General features: G+C 37.3%; 1 protein-coding gene and 1 long non-coding RNA gene across 3 annotated transcripts in view; one reads left to right on the forward strand and one right to left on the reverse strand.

Moving 5' to 3' along the window:
- The window catches only part of LOC307001418, a 75,831-nt gene extending 68,107 nt beyond the window's left edge, over positions 1 to 7,724 (forward strand). The window contains exon 4 of the long non-coding RNA XR_013798236.1: positions 6,619 to 7,724. This is a non-coding gene — a long non-coding RNA (uncharacterized lncRNA). The remainder of the gene's footprint in view (positions 1 to 6,618) is intronic.
- On the reverse strand, positions 457 to 27,248 carry ramp1 (receptor activity modifying protein 1). Of its 2 annotated transcripts, XM_079617871.1 has the most exons (4): positions 26,908 to 27,248; positions 13,592 to 13,727; positions 807 to 1,108; positions 457 to 619 (listed from the first exon to the last, which is right to left on the reverse strand). In XM_079617871.1, the coding sequence occupies exons 1-3, from the start codon at positions 26,951 to 26,953 to the stop codon at positions 853 to 855; spliced, it is 438 nt and encodes a 145-aa protein (XP_079473997.1). In that variant the 5' UTR covers positions 26,954 to 27,248; the 3' UTR covers positions 457 to 619; positions 807 to 852. The 2 variants fall into 2 exon arrangements, with proteins under 2 accessions (XP_079473997.1, XP_079473996.1); XM_079617870.1 differs by having other exon boundaries at positions 457 to 1,108.
- Positions 27,249 to 27,390: the final 142 nt, after the last annotated feature.

Consider the following 27,390-nt stretch of genomic DNA (forward strand, 5'->3'; position numbering starts at 1 on the left):
GAGTGGTACAAATGAAAATTTAAACCTATTCATTCTGCAGTTTGGTAACCTGTACCTTCTGCCCGAGGGCATCATCTCATACTCACTGTAAAGGACATGATTCGGATCACTAGTGATTTTTAAACTCTGTTTCCTCACCGCCTCCTCAAAAAGCTCATTAAGAGTAGTTGGTGGCACTTGTCCAATTATTTTTCCCGCCCTTTTAATCAGTATTTGGAGCTGTGTTTTTAGTTTAACTGACAGGTTACCAAACCAAGCTACAATACCATATCGGACAATAGACTCAATAGCTGCCTTATAAAACAATAGCATAATATCTTTGTCAACACCATGAACTCTTAGTCTTCTTAAAAAATATAGACGCTGACATATTTTTGAGGAAACGTACTCTACTTGATGTGACCACTTTAAATGTTTATCTAATTGAATTCCTAAATATTTATATGTTTTTGAGGTCATTGAGGTGTCACAAAGTGATTGAGTCCAATACTCACATAGGTTCGTCAAACACAAGGGAATAACAGTGTCCTTCCTTTTGTGTTTATCCATCCAAGGTTATACTTATCCATCATCATCATGACTTGCATCCAGTTTGGAGATCTGTTTCACTGACAAAATGCTGGCATGACAAAACATTTAGTTAAAAACTACTTCAAATAAATTGTGCTGCAAGTTTTTGTCCGTAAACGACTTGTATGTTATCTGTTTGTAGATAACGCAGTGACCGTGTTCACTAAGCATTTCGATATGCAACTACTTGATGAGAAACAAGTCTTTCTTAATGTTCGCAGTCTGTGAAATATCACCTTCTCTGTTGTTCAGTGTGGAGATTCTTGGTTAAATGTTGTAGACTTATACAATTCCCTCGCTGCGTTTACTCCTCCACACCACTAGAGCAGTCATGAGTAGCGTCACCAGAATGGGCACCACGATAAAAGGCCCCAAGATCCGATTGGGTGGGTCGTGAAGCAGCCGTCCAGACAATGCGCAGTCATGGAAGTAGTGTCTGTGCACCCGGATGAAGAATTCATCCACCATTCGGTTGGGCCAGAAACAGTTCATCTTCAGAGCCACCAGGAACGTGCAGTTGGTTAGTTCTCCATAAGACCTTGAGGAGAGAAAACAGGAGGTTAATGTCGACTGTTTGCACAAGATGGTGTTGTGCACTTTTAAAGGTTTCAGGATGAAGAGAAAATGGTTTAAATGTGAAGTGTGTCAATTTTTCATATTAAAATACTTTCTCTTTCCCCGTAGGAGGCAGGAGAAGTGCAGAGCCAACTATAGGGAAGACACTCATAGGTTTATTTCCCAGAGAGTGTAAACACTGTGGCGCTTTCAAAACATTGCTCTTTTGGAGTGGTTCTACATTCATGTTTAGCTCATTGCAGTGGCCACTAGTGATAGGAGAAACTGAGCTTCTGCAACTCCGAAACAGTTAAACGAATTGCTTCACAATATGATCGACTGTTTTGACGCGCTGATCAAAACGGTGTAAATGCAAAAAAAAAAAACTCAGCCTAATTTTGTATAGACACCTTTTACACACCAAGTGTAAATGTTTTCTTGAAAGTGTAACCTGCTATCTACCATTAAACATTAAGACCTGTTTTCACAGACAGGATTAGGCTTTTCAGTTAGGGCATTTAGGTAGCTTTTTTAAATGGCATATTTGCGAAGGGTTTGAAGCTTCACAAAGCAGTGTTTCGAAAGCACCCATCACTAATGGCCACAACTGAAAACTTTCTCTGAGATAAAATGCCACCACTTTATTGGCCTCAAGTCAAGTGTTTTGCACTTGCCTTTATGTCATCCAAAAGTCATTGTGATATTTAAATTAGGTTACTGAAGATAAAAGTAGTCATTTGTCTAAAACCATTTTTGCAATTCCACTTGGTGCCACCGGTGATGCAGAAAAGACACAATTCACTTTCAAATGAATATAAATGTAATATGTGCTGAAATATAAAAGTACTATCAATGAATTCACATCAAAACCTGCAAGATTTCAAGACTGTACTTGACTGTACATGGTCTGTAAGAAACATGAAAAGAACCATAGGTTCACACGAATCTCTCTGGTGCTGTTCCTAATCATCCATACAATCCACTACTGCATATTTGTGTGAGAGTGTGCGTGATGAATGTCTTTATTAAGCTGAAATAATGATTCTCTCAGTGACCATTAAGGAGCCCTGATGGAATGAGATCACTCCAATAATGATGATGATGTTGAAGAAGCTCAAGGAGAGACTCTCTTTAGATGAGCTCTTAATAGGTCCCTGTGTGAGTGTTAGACCCCGAACCCCCTCCCCCCTCCCCTGAGCCATCTATTTTTAAGCCCAGTCAGCCTAGCGTGGGATGCCTGGCATAAGCGGTGCAGACTTTTAATCAAGAGTTTTCTTCCGGGCCTGTTTTAGGGGCTGGGGCGGACTGCACACCGTCTCCCCTCACATTTCACCCCGAGGGATAAAGATGGCTTACAGGATGGCAGCTCAAACACTCGGGAAGTGCAAAAAGCACGTCTCATCTTCCCAAAGAGGCATGTGTGACACATATGGGTGTCTAGGTCACCCCTGTGTGCACAGCCAAGCCATGGAGGCTAGGGGGTGTTTGGGTAAAGGAAATGAGAACGAATTAAAGAAGTCAGTAGAGAATGACTGGAACTACTGCAAATTCAGGAGAGGGGTTTAAAGGATTGACTTGGAAACTGAATTTAAAACACTGAGCCACATTTTACTTAATGTTGCACTGCATTATTAAATGCTAATCCATTTTTATAGTTTTCCCTTTATTATTTATTGTAAACGATTTTATAATTACATACAATATTGATTTTAAACTTGAATTCTATTTTATATATATATATATATATATATATATATATATACATATATATATATATATATATATATATATATATATATATATATATATATATATATATACTGTGCTATGTCAGTGTTTGTGTTGATGTGACTGGGTGCCACTGATAAATGTTAAAACAAAACAAAACAAGAAATCATTTGTGGTAGACACTCACTAATGGTGGGAGTGAGTCAGTTTTACAGGAATTAATGTTCAGGAGAAGCTCCAGCTTCTGTTAAACCCCGTCTGTTAATGGACTGACCCTTAGCTCACACCTCTGATCGTCTCTGTCTGCCCGTGTATTATTAGCATTCACATTAAAGACTAAAATAAACAAAGAACCATCCAACTGTATGCCCACAATGGACAGTTAAATAGTAAAGTAGCACTGTATTTATTTTTTGCCGTTTCGTTTTTAATCGTGTTTGCTATCTTTGTTATTACTGCTCATATTTGAAGTGAACATTTTAGTACTGCTCATACTTATGATTAGAGAACAAACCCTTAAACTTTGCCACATAACTCACTGCTTTGGCTGGATAACTTTAGTAGCTTTATTAAGGCCTCTACCATTGAACATGAACAGAATCATGCAGTGAAGACTATGCCAGTAACTGAAGCCATTTTAATTAGTATTATTTTTGAATGTTTACTTGAATAGTTCATACTGCTGTTAGGTATGTTTTGTTCTATTGGCGTAATGGTCCTTTGATGTTTATTTTATTACTGACTGTCTACTTGTCTTGAATAAGTCTGTCTACTTGTCTTGTTAAATAGCACATTCCTCTTTGCTGTGTTATTGAAATTGGTACCGTCTACTGAAATGTTGGTATTGTGACAGCTGATGCACAACACTTTCAGAAATATTAGTATATATGAGCACATTGTGGCCATTTTAAGAGGCACAGGGTCAGAGGACAACAGGCCTCAATTGAAGCTACACAGCAGCACATTTGAAAAGGGCAAAAGATGAATCCATGTAAAAACTGTATAAATGGCATCGTCCCATTGTTACATTTCATAGGCTCTTAAAGAGGTCGCCATCGTGAACGTGAGAGAATCAGAAATCGAATAATATCATATCCTCTCCAGGTGGATAGCAGAGTAAAGCTATATGCACATAAGGTTGTGCCATTCAACAGCAATCATCACATTTTCTTTCGTCTATATGGTATTAAACACTATGCCATTGTACATTAGTTTAATTTGAAAGCCATTTTGGTTAGAGAATCTTCCTAATTCATTATAAGCAAATACACATCAAACCAGGATGAGACGCGCTCAACTATCTGAAAAATAATCTTCTAGTTTCTGCTCTGCTGAAGAGACAAATGAGTATTTCTGTTTATATTTAACTACTTCATCCAACTGTACAGAGTGATGAAGAGAAGATGTCAAACGTATCTTCACCAGCATGAACAGAAACAGCTGTGGCAATATATAGCCTGTAGCATCAGTTTGAGAGGAAGTCATTTAGTGAACGAGTTAAATTTGGATGTTTAATCAGAAGGAACCCTAGAGCTTAATTTTTGCCCTGTCAAAACCTATTATCATGCAATTAACAAGTGAATACAGATAAGATGAAACAGTTCTAGTTAAGATCCTCTGACTGCAGATGTGAGACATCAGATGATATCTTTGTATTAAGGCCATCGTTTACTTTCATGTCATTCCAAACCCGTATGACTTTCTTCTGTGGAATACAAAAGATGTTGAGGCATAATAATGTCTTAGATTTAGGGCCGGTTCATCACACAATACTATCTTCAAACGACCACAACGTCTACTTTTATGGTGCTTCTCTTTTTTATAATTAGACAAAATTACAGCTTAGGCTAAGTTAATAGACTTTGATAAAACTTTATTAGGGGCAAAATAATTGGCTGTGGGGGAAACAGTGTCACATGAGGGAGAGTCACAATTTGAGTAAACATGATTATGAAGCATTTTCACACAAGAAATATTTAAATGTTTATTTCACTCTTTGTTAGCATAGTTTGGATATAAATGCTTTGATGGATTTTTGTAGTTTTATAGTTTATAGGAGATGGTACAACCGAATTTAGACTGGGAATTTGAAAAGTAGAAATAAATGATGAATGTTAAAAAGTTTATCTACTGGCAAGAAATCTTTTCTTTCAATTAAATTTTCATATTCAGTTCAATTATAATTTACTGTACATTATTTATTATCAGTTTAATTAATCTTTGTATTTAAGAGGGAAGTATTAGGCAGCACTGGAAGAAGACAGTTCTAGTTGTTTTGCACTATGATTAACTGATAATAATATACTGAGTTTAATATAAAACTCGTTCAGTCTTCAATGGGTGACTGCTGGTGCTTTTCTACATTGACCATGTGATGGGAAAGTCTTCCTGCAGCTTTCAGTCTTGTAAGACAGCAGATTGGATTTCAAAATGGTTTAACACCACTAAATATAACTTGTGTGACAGGAAAGAGAGAGTCAGGGACAAACATCAACACACAGAGACCATGACTACAGCACAGTGTCACTGTTCATGCTGTGGGACGCGAGGCTTTCCTGCCACCATAACCAGTCACAGAATAATGATCGCAGCAATGGTTTCACGTTGCCATTTTCATGATCGATCAATGGTTTTACTATTGGCACTGCACTATTCGTCAATAAAACCTCTTTGCAAAGCCTGCAGTATACATTATGACAGATTCATGAAACAATCCAAATGTCAGCTCATGCTGAAATGTTGCATTGCTAAAATAATTTTTCTTAATCAGTATTTCATCTTGTTTGGCAAAAAAAAAAAAAAAAAAGGGTGAAAAAAAATAATACAAATATATATATATATAATTAAAACAAAAATTACAATAACTATTTTTCAGTATGTCATGCCATTTTGCTTCAAGTAATTGTATACTGTTTTGAGGACATTTACTTAATTATACTGGAAAACAATATAATTATTATTTATTTGTTTCTTATTTTATTTTAGCAGTGAAATGCCTTTTTTATTTCAGCTGTTTTCATAGATATATGGTAACTGTTAACACTATTCTAAATTAATAATATTCATCCATCATTTAGTTTTTTGGATCTCTATAAGCGTACATTCAACTGAATACTGTTTGTAACAGAACCCATGCCAACAGTGACCCAGAAGATGCTCGCACATACTCGATGATCCAGAAACGTCCTTTAAAACATTTCGAGCATGTGCAGTTGATCTCTGTCCGCTGAATGCGGAAGGTGATGAGAATTGTTGAAACGTTATAAAAGTGTCACCCTCTTGTTGGCTCTTTCAGTCTCTCTCGAAGTTATTAAGTCATCAAGGCTCACAGAGGGGTTAAATGCTTTCAAGTGTGGTCACATTCCACAGAGCTAATAAAAACGATCCCACAAACACCTGGACTGTAATGTGATTGCCCGCGGGGGAACAGATGGACATCGGGATCAGAACCTAAACTCTGCGACTGCATGGGGAGCAGAAGGATTTCAAGGGGGGCATCTTCCCCCATAATTCCATCTTTTATATTGTATACAGTTGGGTAACACATGTTTGTTGGATTTACTACATCTCTATGGCAGTATAAAGCCATATGGATGTTTTCCAATGTAATTCATAACTTACAAGTACAGACACTGCAGGAAGTTTTGTCACTTCGTAACACTGCATTCAGATACATTTATGGACTGTCTGTTGACCAGCAACTCTAGATTTCAGTATTCCCTTGCCGTCACCAAAGCAGTCTTTACTTTCTCTTCTCTCCTTTAGTTTCACAAGCGATTTCATGAGCCGCCTGTCCTCATGCAGTCTCATCAGGATGGACAGGACAACAGGTCACAGAGGGCCCAAAGAGTCAGAACTGCCCAAACACCAGATGGTGTACACAGAAATGATGGGTGCAATGAGTCAAGACACCTGAGCTCGAGTTACAGGATCTCTGACTTGTTACGTATCACATTCACCATGGAATAGATTTCTGGAGAGGCCAAATGGGGAATAGCCTCTAATATTTTCTCATGGCCTGAAAACATCACCGTTATGTGTCTGGATTAATAACAGCTTCAGCCACTAGAAGTCTTGGGACGTGTGTCTCTTCATTTTTAATTAGACCATTAATTTGTTCAATTAAACTCAATATAATTGTAAAAGGATATATAATTTTAATTGAGCAGTTCAAATATCAACAAAGAACATTTATTAGCAGACTAATTATGCCTTTTTTGAACACATTAATTAGGTCTGACATTTTGTCTCCTTGACTATTCAGATAGCACACATCAAAACCTCAATAAAATGGCCATAAAGTATGGAGTCTAAATTAAATATGATTACATACACCAGGCAAATTTTAAAGATTCAGACCAGGGATAGGCCCTATGTCAAATTTTAGCTTGAATAATGCCTTTTAGCTGTCATGTAACCATTAGCAGAATAAAGCCCTGAAGCACATATACAGGCAATCCTTTCTTAGGCCTACTGACAGTGATGGAAATCACCAAACCAATTACCAGGGTTTTCATTCAGTTAGGCTACTTGTTGTTACTGTTAGTAATGGCACAAAAATAGAAAAAGGTTAGTGCTGCCCATTTATCAACTTTAAGTTTTGGAATTGTTGTAACTGCCAAATCTCATTTGTACATGTAGCCTACATATTCAAACGTGATACCTCAAGACATGCTTTCTCTCTCTGTGCTTTTGGAGCTTGACAGCTCTAAGTCACTGTACTATTTTGTGTATGGAGAGGAAAAAACGTCTGGAAAACATTTTTTGAGCTCCACAGAAAAAAAGAATATCAGGTTTGAAACAACATTTTTATTTTGGACATTATTCCGTTAAAATAATGTCCTGCAATAAATAACCTGAAACCACAACCCGATCTCTAGAAGCTGAGTTATTGTCTCCCCATCAATGTAATGTTTGCACTAGTGATGCTCCGATTGATCGGCCTCCGATTGATCGGCCTCCGATTGATCGGCCTCCGATTGATCGGCCTCCGATTGATCGGCCGCCGATCATGATCGGCCGATATTGGCTAAAAATAGCTTGATCGGCGAACGCCAAAAGCGCCGATCAGAAAAGCCGATCACGTGACGTACATTACTCGCGCGACTTTTTTCCACCTGCATGCGCGGCACGGTCACACAACAGCAGACCAGAGCTTGTCAGTGGCAACATGACTTCTCCTTCTCCCGTCTGGAAGTTTTTTAAAGTGATGATATGACATGCGCTTCATGAGGCACACGCGCGCGGTCTCTTGCTCTCTCTCCCTCTCTGCCGTGCACGCGCTACGCGGTTTGGAGCACAGTCTCTGTCTCGCGGGCGCGCTCGCTCTAGATTCCGGAGATTTTAACTAATTCGCGGGCAACAGTGAGTCGCTACCAATATGCGGGAGACTCCCGGAACTTCCGGGAGGCTATTTTTTTGGTGCCCCCTCAGCTCTTGGTTACCTATGCACAGCGCGTGATGCGCGTGGTGGGAGCGGCGGAACTGTCTAGAGAGCAGGGGTCTCCAACACGGCGCTCGCGAGCTGCCAGTAGCTCGTGGCCTGATTGGAGGTAGCGCAACAAGGGGCCGTTCACATTTCACGTCTTTTGCGCGCTCAAGTTCGTTATTTCAAATGTAGGCAAGCGGCTCATTATAGAAGCGATGCGGCTATTTTTTCCACGCGCAGCGAGATATAAAATATCAACTTCAGAATTCAGCAAAAGCTACTAAAACTTCTTTGTCGTTGTGAAGAGCGCAGTGCATGGTTGTATAGCAACGTCAGACGCCACGGGAAAATCAGACCGAATTTAAGTAAAAGATAAGATAAGATAATGTGCATTGTAAATGCCAGTAATTTATCTTTTTTTGACTCATTCTTTTTATAAAAAAAAATCAGTTTAAAGGCTGAAATATGAGGTTTATGTTTTTATAAAACCTTTTTTTGTCAAAACTTTATTTGCACTTGTACATGTTAGTAGACACTCTTTTAAAGTCTAGCCATAATTTATGTTATTATGTAAACAAAAAGTGCATATTGATGCTAATTTTATTTGTTATTTGCTGGTTAATATGTAGGTCTTAAATTTCAATCTTTATGATCTTAAAATGTCTTAAATTTGACTTTCAAAAGGTCTTTCATGAATTTTTGTCTGATAAACAAATTGGTTGTTCCAGAAAAAAATAGTTATTGCCACCTCATAGTTACCGGTAGTTTCATTTCTACAAATGGTGCAAACTCTGCTAGATTATAGATAAAAGATTCCCATTCCTCTGCCATTCTGTGATCGGCAGTGATCGGCAATCGGCAGATCATGATTTTGGGGATCGGTAATCGGTGATCGGCCCCAAAAATGCTGATCGGAGCATCTCTAGTTTGCACTTTAGTAAACCTGTTGGGATCTGTTTTGTGCTTGTTAAATCAGTAGCAAAACACTTCACATTGAGGTTTTAACCCTTTATAAATTCATTATAAACAATATAATAAGAAAAATATATATAAAAGAATGCCTGTTTTCGCAATCATTTTTTGTAAAAAAAATAGCTGACGACCCGAAGTTTAACAGTGTAAGTATATTTATTTGCAAAACAATAATTTAATCTTTTTTGAGGGCTGAATAAGTTTATTCCACAAGGTGTCAATGTCTGATACACAAGTGATGTTTCACTCATAGTGACCGCAGGCAGAAAACAAAAGAATAGGACGCATCATCAGCAAAACTTGAAATGGCTCAGTGATTTACTGCAGAGCAAGTACTGAACGCAATCAAATATTAGTGTCACTGTCACTTGATGGTGGATCTGGTGAAGAAGCTGTCAGTGATCACAATATTAATTTTGAAGATGAAAATGATAGTTTTGAGAATATGTTCGAGATCCTGAAAGTACTGGGAAATGAGTTCTGATGGGGACAGTGATGATGGTATAAAACATCTGCTCAAACTGAACCCTTCCAGGATCCAAAAGGTAGCAAAATATGCTTTATTTTAGCAAAATATGTTACTTTAATATCAGTAGAGTTTTATATTATTGCCACAGATAGAGATCCATCAGTGTAAGATAGAGATCCGGGTCGCTAAAGACCCGAATATGTAATAATGATTGGCGAAACATTCATGTATTTAAGGGTTACATCTGTTCCTTATTCTAATTTCTTCAGAAAAGCGAAAATTGTAGACAAACACCTGCCTAACTCCAGCTCTTCATTGTTAATTTGTATATATTTGACAAGTCCATGTTGCCTCTTAACAGTGCTTTAAGAGGAGTTTAATGAGCATACGGCACACACAGGAATGACCCTTGGCAGGGCAAAAGGCTATGTCAGTAGATTGTTGGTTCTTGCCGAAGTGGTTTAATGCTTCATTGCCCAGGTGAGACAATTTGCTGAAGTCCAACAGTGCTTGCCGCCTCTGATCGCTTGTATATAACCTTAATTACCTGCAGTTGACTGCCCTCAGTGCTCGATAAGTCTTACCTCACCACTTCTGAGGCTCATTGGTGGCCACATGCCGTTCTATAGCGTTGCTCAGCCCTCATCCCAGACCTGTGGCTGTCTCTAGATGGTGCTTTGTACATAATTGAGCAACGGAGTTGGATGACCCCATGGAGGGAGCCGACGGGCCATACATACTTTAATGAGCGCAGTTTCACAGGTGAGTGGGGCACTTGAACCTGCTCCCAGATCTGAGAACACCATGAAATCCCATGAGCTATGAAAGAGCAACCATTGAGCAATAACACTCTTCTCTAGGAAGGCTGACAAACTGAGCCTGGAGTCGAACTTCATGGTAAAACAAAATGTGCTGCATTGAATTATGGAGTTTCACTTTCTGTCCTGCCATGACTGATTTTTGTCATGAATTTTTTATTGATTTAAAGAAGTGTGGCATCAACCATTTTTTATGTACTCTGTATTTTAAATAAAACCAGTTAACTTAAGTCTGTGCTTGTTATTAAGGTTTAACCACATAAAACCTTGAATCAGACAGAAAAAAAATGTTAGCCAGGATTTAAGGCTTCGATTTTGTTTGGTGGGCTAAAGCACTTCTAATGTAAAAAAGCATAAAAATTAAATACCAAAGATCAAGGTCATGACAAACCATTATACACAGTTAGCAGAATATATGACTCACTGTCTAAAGGGAATCACTCAAACTGCTTTTAATAAAGTTGATATGAATAATAATTTTGTGTCATAATGGCTCAGTATAACAACACCCGCAGGAATCGGTCGTCCTCCTCAACACAATTATTTTTGTTTGCAACTTTCAGGCAACATTCTGAGATTTTGATCTGAATAACAACAAATGCACCTGCAGTTTTGTTAATGAACACCAAAAACATTTTGCTATGACAATCCCTCCACTTCACAGTGGAGCAAAAATATGGGTTAAAGTGAGCCACTTACAGTGGAAGTGAATCAAGTAAATTAATAAAAGTTTAAACATTCAATAGACAAATAATATATGTGTTAACAAGATTTTCTGTGTGAAGCTATATCTAAATTTACAACTACATCACCATGACAATGACACCGCATAAACTCTAAAACCTTAAAATGCCTGGGAAAATGTTTAAAACGTCACACCTCAAATAATATAACAATTTTAAGCAAATAATGAATGTGCTTTTATAAAATCATAAAACCATTCTTCAGTAATCTGCCCCATTCACTTCCATTAAAAGTGCCTAACTGTAACTCATGTTGTTCCAAACCTGTAAGCAAAAAACAAGAGGATATTTGAAAGAATGCTTGTAACCAATCACTTTTGGTTACCATTGACTTCCATTGTATAAGAAAAAACAACAACAACAAAACAGTGAGACATTTTCAAAATATCTTCTTTTGTGTTCCACAGAATAAAGAAAGTCATACAGACACGGCAAATGGCAAGTTTGAATTTTTGGGTGGACTATCCCTTTAATTACAATGATTTCTAGAACCGTAAAACACTGTCAGCATTTTGGCACGAGCTACAGTATATATGAGGTAGGTCGCAGGGGACAAACAGAGTATTAAATGTTGATGACAGTGACTGGGAGACCTTACTGGCCCCGATCCGACAGCCTTGACATCCAGTGTCACTTTTCTTGACTGTTGCACTGGAGCGCAACGGCTTCAGTCTAACGGCAGAGTGGCAGTTTTTTAGGGTCAGTTGTCAAAGGCATAAAGGTAAAGCCAAGACAGTTCTTCTTGTTAAGTCCTTCAATATCATGTTTTCTGGGGCACCACAAATAACCTCCTCCATTATGTCACAGAGACAGCTGCGCATATGGAGGCATTTCCCAGGAACGGTGTATGCCTGGAGCTGTGCCACATGGCACACTAAATCCCTCTGAAGTATGTGATAATATGGGAACCCCTGTCGTCTCTCTTACTGAGAAAACTCTGCTCTTCACTGACCTTGTCATGAACTGTTCAAATAAACATGCAGGCGTGTTAGCGGCAAGGTGGGATTACGCTGAACAAAAGTTGATGAATGAGTGCTGAACCAAACTGTATCAGTATGTGTTTGAAAGTAGTCTCTTATGCTTACCAATGCCTCATTTCTAATGATAAAATACAATAACAGATTGTAATAATATTTCAATGTATTTTATTCCTGGCAAAGCTGAATTTTCAGCACCATTATACTCAAGTCTTCAGTCACATGATCCTTCAGAAATTATTCTAATATGCTAATTGGGTGCTCAATAAACATTTATTGTAATCAGTGTTGAAAACTTTTGGGGTGCTTAAAATGGGTCATAGTTTACTGTTACTTTTAATGCATCCTTTCTGAATAAAATAATACATTTCTAGACCCTATACAATTTTTACAAAAAATGAATGGGAAAACAGGCATTTCAAAAAAAAAAATGTAAAAATGTATTCTCGGGCTAATGACCCCAGGTGTGTAACAGTGTAAGTATATTTTTCTGCACAACAATAATAGAATATTTGATGACTGAATAAGTTTATTCCACAAGGTGGCAAATAGTGTCTGATACACAATGATGAAGTGATGTTTCACTCGTATTACCACACGCAGAAAACAAAAGAATAGAAAGTATCATTAGCAAAACTTGAATAGGCTCAGTGATTTACTGGAGAGCAAGAACTGAACGCAATCGAACATTAGTGTCACTCACTGCCACTTGATGGTGGATCTGGTGAAGAAACTGTCAGCGATCAAAATTTTGAAGATACTGAAAATGACGCTGAATATACTGGGAAATGAGCTCTGACGAGGACAGTGATGATGAGTCAGACTGGTAACCCGAAAGTTGCAAGTTTGAAATGACTGCTGAAATGTGGAAGGCACCTAACCCACAATCACTCCACAGTCACCACAGCAAAAATGGCTGCCCACTGCTCTGGGTGTGTCCACGGTTTGCAGTGTGTGTGTGTGTGTGTGTGTGTGTGTGTGTGTGTGTGTGTGTGTGTGTGTGTGTGTGTGTGTGTGTGTGTGTGTGTGTGTGTGTGTGTGTGTGTGTGTGTGTGTGTGTGTGTGTGTGTGTGTGTGTGTGTGTGTGTGTGTGTGTGTGTGTGTGTGTGTGTGTGTGTGTGTGTGTGTGTGTGTGTGTGTGTGTGTGTGTGTGTGTGTGTGTATGTTCACTACTCCTAATGTGTGTGCACTAATTTGGATGTGTTAAATGCAGAGGACAAATTCTGAGTATGGGTTACCATACTTGGCCTTCACATGTCATATGTCAGCTTCAGAATCAAGAATTTACCAATATTATATGAAATCCTACAAGTGTCATGTTTCTCACTTACTCAACAGTGTCCTCCCAGCTGCACCACTGTTGCTGGTCGAGAACCTCCATGTCCAGCTTGAACTTGATCAGGCAGAACTCCTCAATGGCATTTCCATAGTGACTGCTACATGCCAACGTCAGCACAGGCAGGTTCACTGCAAGAGAAAGAGAATGGAGGGTGAAGAAGGAAAAACATCTCTATTATTCTTTACTCCACAGATCACTGTTAGCACTGTGTGTGGAAAATTGTTTTTAGATAGATAAATAGTGGAGCTCTATGGTAAAGAAACATCACAAATGAGATCTCTTTATACTGTAACTCAACTGGTTTCCATAGACACCAAAATTCTCTCAAGATCAAATAATCGGCGTTATGTAATTGTACAGCTCTCATACTCTTACTGTATGTCAATAATTGTGTCATCTATGTCTATTTTTATTACTAAGGAGTTTTTTTCCCTTTGCTTTAGCCTATTTAAAGTAGGAGGGAAATGTTTCCATTCTAAAAAAGAACCTATCTATTTTAATATCTAATTTTCCCAGATTTTCCCATAGCAATAAGGCAAGTGGTTAATCAGGATTTGTTTTAAACACATCCCTAGCATATGATGAGTTGTCGACTGTATCTGTCATTTGACCTTAATAAATCAATAGGCAGAAATCAGAGGAAGATTTGAACAAAACACATTAAAATCAGCAGGAGAAAATGTGTTTAAGGACGCAAGTTGCTATATTGATGTCTCTCAATAATAAAAAAGGACACAAACTCAAACCGTTCACATTAATCACACTGTTTAATGAAATGGACATTGTAGGTCTATTGCTGATACCACATATATAAGTTTAGACTCACCCTGCAGTTTGTAAAAGGCATAAATCAAGCTTGACTGAACCTGGGACATTTCTATAAAATTAAACATCACAAGATAACCAGCAGTCGTGCTGTAATTACTCAATTGATTCAATATAAAACTCTCCTAAAAAGCCAGTAACGGATTAAACATTTCAAAAGCTATAGCAAAGGTCTGAATAAAAGAAAAAACTTGATGAGTCATTTCATTAACTCTAATATAATGGTATTAATGTGCAGCTCTTGGAAAACAATAGCCTTTTAAACAGAGACGCCATTGTCTGGCTGTCCTTTTCTTTCATATGCTCTGTTCTCTCTCTCCTTCCTATTGTTTTATTCTCCTATAGAGATCCATGGTACGAATGTAGCTCTCGCCCCCAATGGCGTGCAGAAAAGCGTCTGATCAGTATGAAAGACGGGCTCGCGGTCAGAGCCGCAGTGACAGTGCTCCCCTCGGCTCATTGTTAGTCAACAACAGCTATCACATCAATTATGTGACAGGGGAGAGTCCCACAAGACAAGTAAAGAGCGAGGTCAAACAAAAATCAAAGGAATTTGTGCAGGATAACTATCAGACTTTCTTATCATTATTCCTATCAGACTTTCATAATCCTAATGGGAATTCACTGGATAAACTGAATCCCTACAGGATTTTTTTGCTGTTGTTGTTGTTGTTGCCTTTTTTCATAGGATAATGTAGTAAAGGATAGAGTTGTGTTTTGTATAGAATAAAAACTCTTTATTTGGAATTATGACTCCAGAGTTAGTCCTTACGCATTCCTTTCAGTTGAACAATGACACGATTTTATTTTTAGAGCTGCTTTACAGACGAATTGAACTCTGTTCGCATCATTGAATTATTATTTTCCCGTTATCACTGTAGAGCTGCTTTAAAACAATCTGTATAGCACTATATAAATAAAGGTAAATCTTTTTTTGTACTTTTTATTTTTGGTCTGAGGCCACCCAGGTCGCAACTTAAATATTATATAAGTGACAAAAATGTCCAGGCATGAATATTTTATGGGAAAGACCAACGCTATCTCACGACCAATTCGTACAAAATTGTACGATTGATTAAAAGGTGGCTAAATCCGTACGAATTGTCTAAACCCATGTGATGGGTAGGTTTAGGGCTGGGGTCAGGGGTAGGTCATTCTTAAGAATTTGGCAACTCGTAAAATATGTACGATTTAGCAAAAAACTTACAAATTCGTACGAGTGAGGTCGTATGAATTGGTACGAATAAGCCACCTCGTAAAATTCAGTAGGTTTCTATATAAAACCCTAGGTTTATTGACATCATTTTAAAGATATCTTTATGACAAGAAGTAATACAAGATGAAATGTCTTAAATGGTTGCATACAACTTTTATGTTTAACAGGTTATTTCATTTTGTCCCCCCTTGTGATAAAGTATACAAGCAGTTTAATTAAATTGAATCAAAACAAAATAAATGAATTAAAACTAAATCCATAAAAAGATCCCATGATGGGAACCCCTAAATGTTCTACATACATTTATGTAGTCTGGGTCTATTTATGGGTCTGACCGACCCATTTAAGGTTCTATTTAGAAAGTTTTCATCCAAGAGTGTACTGTATACTTTGAGGCAGATTTAAGACTCTTAGTAAGAAAAACAGCAAGCATTTAAGGAGTGGAAATGCAAAAGTATGTAACATCACAACATCAAACCATATTTGTAAATAAAAATAAAATTGGCAGAGCGGAGATGCAAGGATGATAAAACTACAAAATGCATAAGAGAGCATAACAACATTACAAACACTAGATATTGCATAGCATCTGAGATAGATGTGGGAATATGTTCCTGATTTATTTCATGTACATAAATAACCCTGGACTTCAACCATGAGTAAATCCTCTAGTGATCAGAGTCTGCAATGGAATAGAGCAGATTTTAAAGGCTTCTACACAATCTAATACAACACAACCATCACATATTAAAGAAACATTTATATGCATCCTAAGAGCACAGGAAGCTCGAATCCAGAAATGTTACATGAACGTTGCATTGCAACCAGTTAAAAATGTTTACTTGAGGACATTTACCAGCCCAATGATACAGTGAACCTAAAGCTACACTTTCTTCAGAGCATCTTAGGTATAATTAACTGGATTTCACAATTTTCATGTTAATTTTAAATCATGCATATCACTTATTTCAACGAGAGTCCGATTATCATAATTGCAATTCAATTAAATAATGTAGTGTTTTCTTTATTTGCCATAGCCTGCTTACACTTGCATTTGCCTCTTGGCGGATGTTAATTCTGGATGCTGACTTCAACATTTTCCATTTTCTTTTCCTACTATTCCTCTCTCTGTTTTTGCTTCTGTGCCAGTGTTGTCCCTTCCATGTGCCAAAACATTCATGTTTCAGTAACATTCAGAAGAGAGAACATTTTCATTTTTGTGATAAGATTTTGAATACGAGCCACTGAATCTCACAGAATTGGATGGAAATTGTTCCTTCACATTTTCGCTGTTAAAACACAATCCTGACTTCAGTAATATAAAAGAGTTCTCCCATGGGAAGACAACAAGAAACAAATCCATTCACTGTTCCAAATCCTTATCTTGAATGAATTCCCTTTTCAATCACACAGCATGTAAACAAGTGAAAATAACAATATAAAAACAGAAAGTGAACGGTTATATGGTGAGGAACAGAAAACAGTATGTGCAAAGCAGTAAAATATCCAACCAACCAGGTCCAGAGAAGACAACATCAAGCATGTCACATTAAAATATGACCTTTGATGCAATATTCTCAATATGACAGGAACCTTTTCACCGGGACACTTAATTAGTCTCCTTATGTGTAAACATCACTGCTCTCGCTGACATTCACAGCATATTTGTGTGAGAGAGAGCGAGCAAGTGTGCCGCTAACTACTTCACATCTGCAATATGCTGGCAATCTGGATGATATCCAGGATCCTTTAGAGTCAATTAGTCAATACGTCACTCCATTTACTGTGGTGTGCAAATACAAATGCAAAAAATGTGATTTCACACAATAAGCACATTGGAGCCTTCCGACAACACGACATAGACAGCTTTGCACCCAAAGCAATTCTATTTCATGAGCGGTTCTAGCAGGCGTAAGCTTTTATATTGCCCTGAAGATGGATGAAATGTAAAATGAATAATACAGTGGAACACTGTTCCAGTTTTGCCTCCCAATACAGGCAAAAGTGGCATATTTGCTTATGCAAAGTGAATTTTTAACCAAGACTGCACTGATGGTGGAGGGGACAGGGCACAGTATGTTTTCGAATGTTTACTTCCTGAGGAGCTGAACTCATTCAAACAGATATTAGGAAAGAGAACTTGCCATTTATTATAAATAGAACAAATCACTGCAACATCATGGGTTTTGTAAGAGCAGTGGTCACAAAAACTATTTGTATACTTTAGTCACACTTAAAAATATATGAATGTATTTGTATTAAGTGGCATTATAAAGGAAATGATGCTAAAGCTTAGTACTAACTTTTACAAGACATTTTCGCGATTACTTTTAAACAACTTTTAACAGTTAACAAAACACTAAAGTTGAGGCCAGCCCAGAGCGTGTAGGAGGATGCTGGGCCACACAGATCACATCCATCTGTTCTGGCTGCTGTTAAATGCTAAACTCACACACAAGTGTTCTCAGAACCACTTCAATTTGTCACAAACCACTCAGAGTATCTGTAAACAGAGAATAACAATCCAGTACTGCACTGAATATGACTTGAATATTTGATTGAATTAATTTTTATATTTTTTAATCAATACTTTTCAGTATTTAAAAAAGTATATTTATAGTTACTTTTATAATTGACTCCATTTGCATATAGCATATGTGTGCATAAGTATATGTGTGATGCTGCCTTACAATTTGCCAAAGCATGACATCTTAGAAGGCAGCATAATGTTTGTGTGTGTGTGTGTGTGTGTGTCAGGAGTGCATCTGTAATGCCTTTAAATACTGTGTGTTGCAGCCCTCCATAAGTCAAGGTAATCAACTTTAAATATTACAATTAAGCAGTAAAAAAAAAAAAAAAACTTTAAGCTAAGTGTTTTTTGTTTTTGTTCATTTGGTAGCTTAACAACCCCTGGTCACTATCTGCTTTCATTGTATAGAAAAGATGAGCCTAGAATCTGAACACAAAAGGGACTTCAGTCCATGGAAACTCTGCAGTGCCCTTTCAGTCCATTGAATTAATGCTGCTCAAAAGCACCTAACAATAGACATGAACTATTATAGTCCAGCTGCAGTTTCAGAACTATGTCCTTCCTCATCCTCTGTGTCAACATATCTGTTATGCTAAACTAAACATGAAATATATCAGCATCACTCTGCATTCAGTTTTGTGTTTGTATAGCTGATACCCTATTAAGTGTGCCTCCTCTTCCAAACAATGACGCACGAGATGTGTGAATGTGTTACTGGTAATTATGTGAAACAATGACACGTTGAGACTCACAATTCAAAAGGCCACATAATTATCTCCATGCGATACAATACTGTATATGCCTCTTAAACAGGGCAAGTGCATTACTGTAAATGCACCGGAGTCCAAAAAAGAAACAATATGCCAAAAAATGCTGTCAATAAAGTTTAAGTTGTTTTGAACCCGGTATGCTAATTTAAGCATATTGTTGTGTTAAATTGATGCTCTTCACAGCTTCAGGATGCACTTGAGATTGTGATGGACAAATATTGCTGACAGAAGCATTATACTGAAATTGCCCAGTTACTGAAATTTTTCCTTCAGCATGCTTTTTATGCCACTGTCAAGCTGTCATGTCTTCTTAAGGTGTAACGGCCTCATAATTGGTCAAATGAATGCCTGCCTCGAGTGTCTCATGTTAGTTAATGGATGCAGACAGACAGTGATTGACAGATACTGAGGGGATGTAACTCAAGAGCCAGACTCATATACGTCGGATAAAAGAGGACAACGGCTGGATAGGTTGGTATCATCTGAGAAAATATACGTTTTAAGGGATCATATGTCAATTTATCAAGACTGATGTTCTGCTACAAAAATGTTTACAGTAAAAATGACTAATTATACAAAAATGTAATGTTTTGGATTACATCTCTTGTCCTATTATTCTCCAAATAAGCACAAAATGAATGTAAATTGTCACTGTGCATTCTGTATTTCAGTGGTGGCCAGCACAGTGATTTGAGCCGCCAGCTACAGTATATCAATTGTTTTGGCATGTGTGACTCGAGACCGGAGTGCTGTTGTGAGAGAGGTGTCATTTGTCCATGTGACACCGTCTCTGGGACCCGCTGGAAGCTGCAGGTCACCTCAGACTGAGTTTACCAGTCAGCCGTGAACTCAAAGCTACAGTTCAGCAACAGTAAAGTCCATTAGAAAAATACCATTTTGCTTTAAACTTTAATTTAACTTTATGTAAAATACATTTAGAATTTAGTAAAGCAAAATATAATTTTACATATTTGTTTGTATATAAACGGTATAAATATAACAAATAAAATTGACATTTGATATTTATTTATAAAATTATTTGGACTGAAGCAGAAAACTAAATGACAAATAAAACAAATCTAATTTGATACTATTTTTTAAATAAAATATTAAACAAATAAAGTCGTTTTGAAGGCTACAAATGAATTTCGTCATCACAACATTTTAATGTATGAACTTTTATTTTTAGAACATTTTGATTATACCTTTAACAGGAACAACTTATATTATCTCTTTTATGCATTCTGTGTAACACTATAACGTATTTTCTGTTTCTCAGCAAGCCTGCCCTTGTGGAAAAAAAATATTTATATATACAGTATACTTCAAGTGTTAATGATTAGTTAACTTTTAGTTAACTAAAGTGTGCTATTTTGAAACAACTCATTTTGTACTAAGTATATTGTAGTTGCAATTAAATTGTAAAGCATAACTTTAAGTGCATTTAGTGTACTTTTGTGTGCTAAAATGGAACAACTACAAGTATACTGTGTAGAGACTAATTACATGCTTGATTGGTGATATTAAAAATTAAAGATATTAAAGATTTTTAGTTAGTATGTTTGCAATGTTCTATTGAAAAGGGGAATATATTTCAAACACAATATACAAAATAAAAATTTTCACTAGGGTGGTATTATGATCTTGTTATGTACCAGTGTATAGAGTATGCAGAGTTGAAGTGTACTCAGACGCTTCTATCCCAGCATGGACAAAAACAGCTTGCAGCTACTCCAGAAGAGCACGCTAACATTTGCATGAAACCCTTTAATGCCAGAAAAGATGCATTAGCCTGCAATATGCTGCAGAGAAAAAAAACATGTTGACAGTAACATACGGCACCCCCAGTCAAGCAGCAACCCGTACAAAACATTTGAAAGTTTTGAAGAACTACACTGCATGGCCACCTGACCAAGGACTGTCTGCCACTTTTGAAAGCAAGCAATGTGCCAGTACAAACTGCCACTTTCTTTTTTTGTCTTCTTATTGCGTGACATAGTTGCACATCCTGATTTTGCCGAGTTAGACCCATTCTTGGGACAACATGTTTTGTTGATCCTGGAACAACATTCCTGTCTGAAAATTGAATCCTATCCATATCCCTACCCCTAAACCTAACCCTACCCATAGGTTAGGCCTATCCCTAAAATCAGAGGGAAATCATAGGTGAATAATACTGATGTAGAAGCACTTAACCCTGGTTATAATAACTTATAAGTTTATAAGAATAAACTTGACATTCACTGTAAACTTGTCCCTCAAATCTGATTGGTTGATTGGAATGTTGTTCCAGGATCAACAAAGATGATTCAGAAGCATTGCACTCGGTGAAATCTGGCTCTCGAACATGGTTTATGACTATTGATAAGGCAAATGCCACCATTTACTCTTCTTAACTCAGAAACACACATGCACAACATCCATCATGACATTCCAAAATAATCTACATGGGCCATGGCTCAGGTCCTTTGTGATGAAGCAATTACCAGGGCCATGAATGTCAGCGTATCTGTCCATACGGGTGATGGATCACTCAAGGCCATTACACCAACGGCTGGTTCCCATTAAAGAGGGTCATTTGCTGCGGGTCACCGTGACTCACTGCTGTAAGAGTTAATCGACACCTTGCACTGTAATTTGTTGTAGGCAGCAATTGAAATGCACTTCACATTAAGCGTCAGAGTTAAGCTGCAAAAAAAGATGACGATTTGTGTGTTTGCATCAAATATATATATATATAGGGTACACAGATTACACAAATTCTCATGTGAAATATTTTAATTGTCTACTAGACATAATTGATACCTATAAATAGTTCAAATCTTTCACCGTTAGTTCACAGACAAGTGCAGTTGTGGAAACAGAACGAAACACTTATCATTAATGGTCTAATATCACACATTAAAATGCATTTAAAGAATCTATTCTGCAAAAATAATTTGATATTAGCTCTTCATTTTATTTCTGTGCCTTGTATTTATTTATATCTGATAATTTGCTATTCAAAGGCAGAGACGATAATGTGCATAATACACAACGCACGTAAATACACAATTGTTTTTTCACTCACTGAAATTTAATGGAAATGATCAGGGAACTGAGTGAAACAGTGAAATACTTCACACTGCATGCTAAAGAGAAGCCAATCCAACTGAGAAACTTTGCCGAGTTGGTGAACATCATTGAGCGTGTGTTGGTTCTGACAGACATTTCTTAACGCACAAACTACGCATTCTGATTCTGGCATTCCTGATTTTTGTATTTTCAATAATTTGCTATTCTTGACTGATCTTTTTTTTGTCATAATTTTGGCAATAGATGAACTGTTAAATGAGTGATCTTGAGATGAGTCCCTGTGTTTGACTGTCATATGCTGATGTAATACATCATAAACTTGACAGGTGATTTTTATTAAATGTACAGTAGTTTGATCACTATCTTCTCAGTTGTTTAAAATGTTAAGGCAATTATCAAAGTTAGGCATTTTTCAAAGTTCCAATAAAAAATATAAATACTAACATGATTTGTTACATTTAATTATCCCTTAGCAGATTTTGAGTTCATTGTATGAAAAGCATGATCATGAAAAATGCTAAATTCTGTTTTGGGAGGAAAAATTATATTATTTTTAAAGATATGACTGCTTTATAGGGAGAATTAATAATAGGGGATGTTTTAAGCTGCTAAATATCGTAACACTGAGCTTTCCATGTCAAATCTAAAGGGAAATAAAATGAATGCTTTTGTTGGCTCAAGTGTGGGTTTACAGCTCGAAGGCAAGTGGTTGTGGTTTAGGTTGCCACTGCTCACTCGGGGGCCGGGAAAGATCTTGTTTCCTGAGCTCCTGCTGTCAGAGAGGTCTTAAAAACACTGTATGGGGTCCAGCGCTGCTTTAGACAATCAAACCAAAGACTCCGGAATGATTCTTCAAAGCACATTATGCCACATTCAGGGTCAATGCCAGGTTGTCAGTCCCCTGCTTGATAAGAGGAGCCTTTTGTGACTTTAATCTCAAGCATGTCAATGAGCAGATGAATCAATCCACCTCGTTTTCCTTTAAAACTAATTTATACCATAGCATGACGCAACGCAGTTTATAGGGCGACTCAATCTGCATAATGAATAATCAGCTAATGCAGGAGTTCCAACCCATCCAGCAGCGATGCAGAGAGATGCACATTCCAGCATGCCGATTCCCTGCTGACATCACAAGACAAAGTTAGCCATCAAATATTAACTGCATTTTTCAGTCCAACACCTATTTCTTAATGCATTAAACAGAGCCACGCTTTCATTTTGAAGACAAATCCTAAATGTGCCTCAAAGGGCAGAGCTGGCGCACAAATAGCCCGTTTTTATTTATATGATCAGCAGCCAAGAGCTAAGTCTCATGCCATTCTGTTGAAAAGAAAAATCTCCAACGCTTCTCCAAGACAGTGATTCAATTGAGATCTTTACTGAAGCCTCCTGCTTTACCAGACAAAAAAGACCCTAGTAAAGTCAAATGTGTGTCTTATAAAGTTTCAGAAGATATTTCAGTCTACGCTCAGATTTTTCAACATACCAAAGTCAGCAATGAAACGTCAGAGATTTCGATATGAACTCAAACATTCCTTATTAAGACCAAATTATGAGTGGAGTTGCTATTTTACAGCTCTGTATGTCATCAATTATCTTTATTTCTATTTTTATTTGTCCTTTATATGAAAATATATATAAATGCATGTAAAAAAATAAGCATTAACATAAAATAAACATATTTTATTAAACATTTCTTAACTGAAAACTCCATTAGGTTTCGCTATTGCACCGTATGTGATTAAAGGCCTGTTCACACCAAGAATGATAACTATAAAGATAACTATAAAGATAAGTATATTAGCGTTCACACCAGCGACCGATACCGTTCTGTTTATAACCGTGCACTGCAGTTTTGATGTCTGTTGCTTTAAATGCTGAAGCTGTTTAAAGCAGGATGGATTCTGATTGGCGTTCAATGCTTTTTTAAAATCATTTTTCCATCAGCTGGAGAAAAAAAGAAAGTTCTGAAAGGGATTTCAACGACATTGTTCCTCTGTGCCGTTATCGCAATAGATGTCGTGTGGGTTTTCCAATTCTTTTCAATTTAGAACGATTTGTAGAACTACATCTTTATCGTTATAATTATCGTCCTTGGTGCTTTTGTATTCATATCTCCCATAGGATATGTATCCGGCTGGCTAAATAGGTTATGCAATGCTCTTTTTCCGCAAAATATGATTGTTGATGCAGGTGAAGCAGTCATGTGCCAAACACAACTCAAAAGGGTCATCTGGGTTTATGAACAGCATAAAAGTAACATTTCAGCTTGAATGGTAAATATCAGGGCTCACATGGCTAACTAACATTTTGAGACAATGACAAACAGAGAATGAAAAGTTCATCCAGATAAAATTAATCCTCTTTTGCACTTAGGTTACTTAAGGCTATTATCGAGATGTCTTCAGTTTATGCTACATGACTGTCAGCTCTAATCAGAAATATAGATGAATTTGTTGTGTTCAGCTTCAGCAGCCATTCTACACAATCGAGCATGCTTAGTTTATTCCAGCAGCCCTCTGAATGCAATTTAAAACGCTCCATTGGTAAGACGGATTCCTTAACAATTATCATTTACCATTAAATTCCTTGCACACAATGCTCACTAATGCACTTAGATTCGATACCTACTGAACTGAATTAAGGCAGTACATTGGGAATGAAATACAAAGCGGTCCTGACAAGCGCAAAGAAATAGAGCAGCCATATATTCATCTTCACTTGTTACGCCTGTCCAGATCTCCCCGCCCACTGCCATCCGGTTATTCACCTCAATCAGAGAAATGCACCGTGTTAATCTGTATTTAGAGAACCGTACACATCCCTGAGCTCCCCTTCATCCTGAAGTGTTCTTAACTCTTTGTGGTGTTTTTATCTGACTTTCAACTGTCAGATATATGAGGGCAATGCATCTCAAAAGATAAAGCATTCTGGCCTGGAACACAGTGAAAGCTTTGTTCGAATTTTAAAATGTGTGCTTGACATTTATCTCTCGGCTCGCAACAGCAGCATAAAGCCACCTTTTTATCTGTGCCAGGAGTGAACCGTTATGATGCCATCAATATTCTGGGACTTCTCAGGCTCCCATATGCATCTGTGTGACAAGATGGGCATAGCTATCTATAAAGAAAGGAGGGTGGGAGCAATCTATAAAAAAAAAGGAAATGAAAGGAAATTAAATGAAATGAAAGCAAAGGAAATGAAAGGAAAGGAAATTAAATGAAAGGAAATGAAAGCAAAGGAAATTAAAGGAAATTAAATGAAAGGAAATTAAAAGGAAAGCCGAAGGAAAGGAAAGGAAAGGAAAGGAAAGGAAAGGAAAGGAAAGGAAAGGAAAGGAAAGGAAAGGAAAGGAAAGGAAAGGAAAGGAAAGGAAAGGTCGAAGGGAAGTGAAAGTTGAGACGAAAGATGGAGAAAAATAAAAAAGGAAGGGAAGAAAGGGAAAGGAAGGAAAGACAGATAAACAGGAGACAGGAAAGAAAAGCTAAAATGAAAAGTAAAGTAATGCCAAGCAAAAAAAAAAAAAAAGAAAGAAAGGGGAAAGAGAATGAAAAGGAAACGTAGAATACATATTGCATTATATGACCTATAATGCAACACATCAAACTGAGCTTGCATATCAACGCTTTTTTTCTTCACATACTTTTGTAGACTATGTAGCCTACTTTGTAGTAGGCCTAATTTCAGAGAATAGTTAACATCAGAGCCCTTGTTAACATACACTTCTCCTGAGTTCACTTCATCGCTTCCTCACGCTGTTTCAAAGTAAGAAGATTCTCCTGCTAAATCTACATATTTTATAGGGCACTCACTACAGCGGGCTTAACTGGAGCAGAAGTGTTTATTCAAGAGTTAAATATTTCTACAGACTGATTGCATATTATTCTGTAGTATCATGAGCCTAATGCCATTGTCTTGTGTGAATCCATCAGCATTCTCTTTTCCCCCATGCAGTCAGAGAGCCAGATACATGTTTGTATCTGTTTCACTGTCACAAACAAGAAAGAGTCACACACTTGCATTACTTCACTGAGAGTCAGGTCAGTTCACAACAATGAGTCGCTCATATTTGCATTGAAATTGTTTAGAGACATTAATTCTAAACAAATGTATGCCATGATGAATCTTCGCAGAGTAAATATAGCAATCCCGATTGAATAGTGACAGGAAATCAAGGCAAGCAAAGAGCAGCTTGTTAGTCATGCTCAGCACAGCTCAGTGAGCTTGTTAAGGTAAGTGTGAAATGAATTCTTTCCAACAGAAGGAGGTTGCCATGCATTATTAATTAGAAAATTAGATAATTGACCCATACATGGGTGTGCTTGTCACTTAAGGATTTTTCACTTTCATCAAAATTTCCAACCTCTGTGTATTGTGAAAAAGACTAGAAGCATGTTCTACTTAAAAAAATATTCCACGTTTTAGAAGGTTACATAAAAAAATAGTAAACATGTTTTGGCCAGCAAATAATTAATTAATAGTACAATATAATTATATAAAATATATACATATTAGGCCTACTATAATATAAACTAGCTTTAATATAAGCTGATATAAGCAGTTGCCCTAACAAACTAACTGACATTTTTTTTATATACATTTCCCTTGTCCTGAGAACATTAGTTGATTCTTTGCCTGAATGCATTGTATGCATGTTCACTTGTTAAACTTCACATTCATTATTATCTTAATATGGTATGAATTTGCTTGAAACCGACCAACATACAAAACCACATTGGACTTATGATTCAAAACCGTACAGTTACTGAGATGCATAGTTCCGTTCTGATTTGTTCTAGCTTTCTTTTTTTGTATTTTAGAGTCAGTATGAATTTTCAAAAACATAATAGGTTGAAATGCAGACATGAACAGGACAAACCATAACTTACCAACTACCAAGAAGAAAAGCGCGTGTCTCCACGACACTGATGCCATGACGTTTCAATGTCAGTCAAAGCAAACAGAAGTTTCTTGATTAAACGGCACTTCTCCCTCACAGCTCGACACATCTGCGCGTTTGGCAGGTCATTTTGCAGACAGTTTCATTCAAAGCTGAATCTCCACTGAAGTCCTCTCAGTCACCATACCCTGTGTTTTATAAAGTGCTGCTTTGGTTCCGGATAAAGCTCAAACGAACAACTGAAAATGGGTCTCGGTCAGCTGAAGCGCGCGCTCATTAGTTCTCGCTAAAGTCGCTCGTGGACAGTCGGGCTGTGCGCTCGAGCGCGCGTCAGGCATACAAGTAAAATATGAGAGCTGTGCTGTGGCAACTGTAAACGCGAAGCCACCTCCCTCAAGGATCATCAACTTATGCTGGCTAATAATAATAATGAACATAATTCATTAGCGAAGTGAAGAAACCACTGTTACCC

This window comes from Phoxinus phoxinus (assembly GCF_949152265.1).
Source record: "Phoxinus phoxinus genome assembly, chromosome: 7".
NCBI lineage: Eukaryota > Metazoa > Chordata > Actinopteri > Cypriniformes > Leuciscidae > Phoxinus > Phoxinus phoxinus.

Excerpts from the sequence above, each read along its gene's own strand:
- ramp1 (XM_079617871.1), bottom strand. The coding sequence starts at position 26,953 with ATGGCATCAGTGTCGTGGAGACACGCGCTTTTCTTCTTGGTAGTTG. Across the intron at positions 13,728-26,907 it reads GCTTTTCTTCTTGGTAGTTG|TGAACCTGCCTGTGCTGACG; the intron begins GTAAGTTATGGT and ends TTTCTCTTGCAG. Across the intron at positions 1,109-13,591 it reads AGCTGGGAGGACACTGTTGA|GTCTTATGGAGAACTAACCA; the intron begins GTAAGTGAGAAA and ends TCTCTCCTCAAG.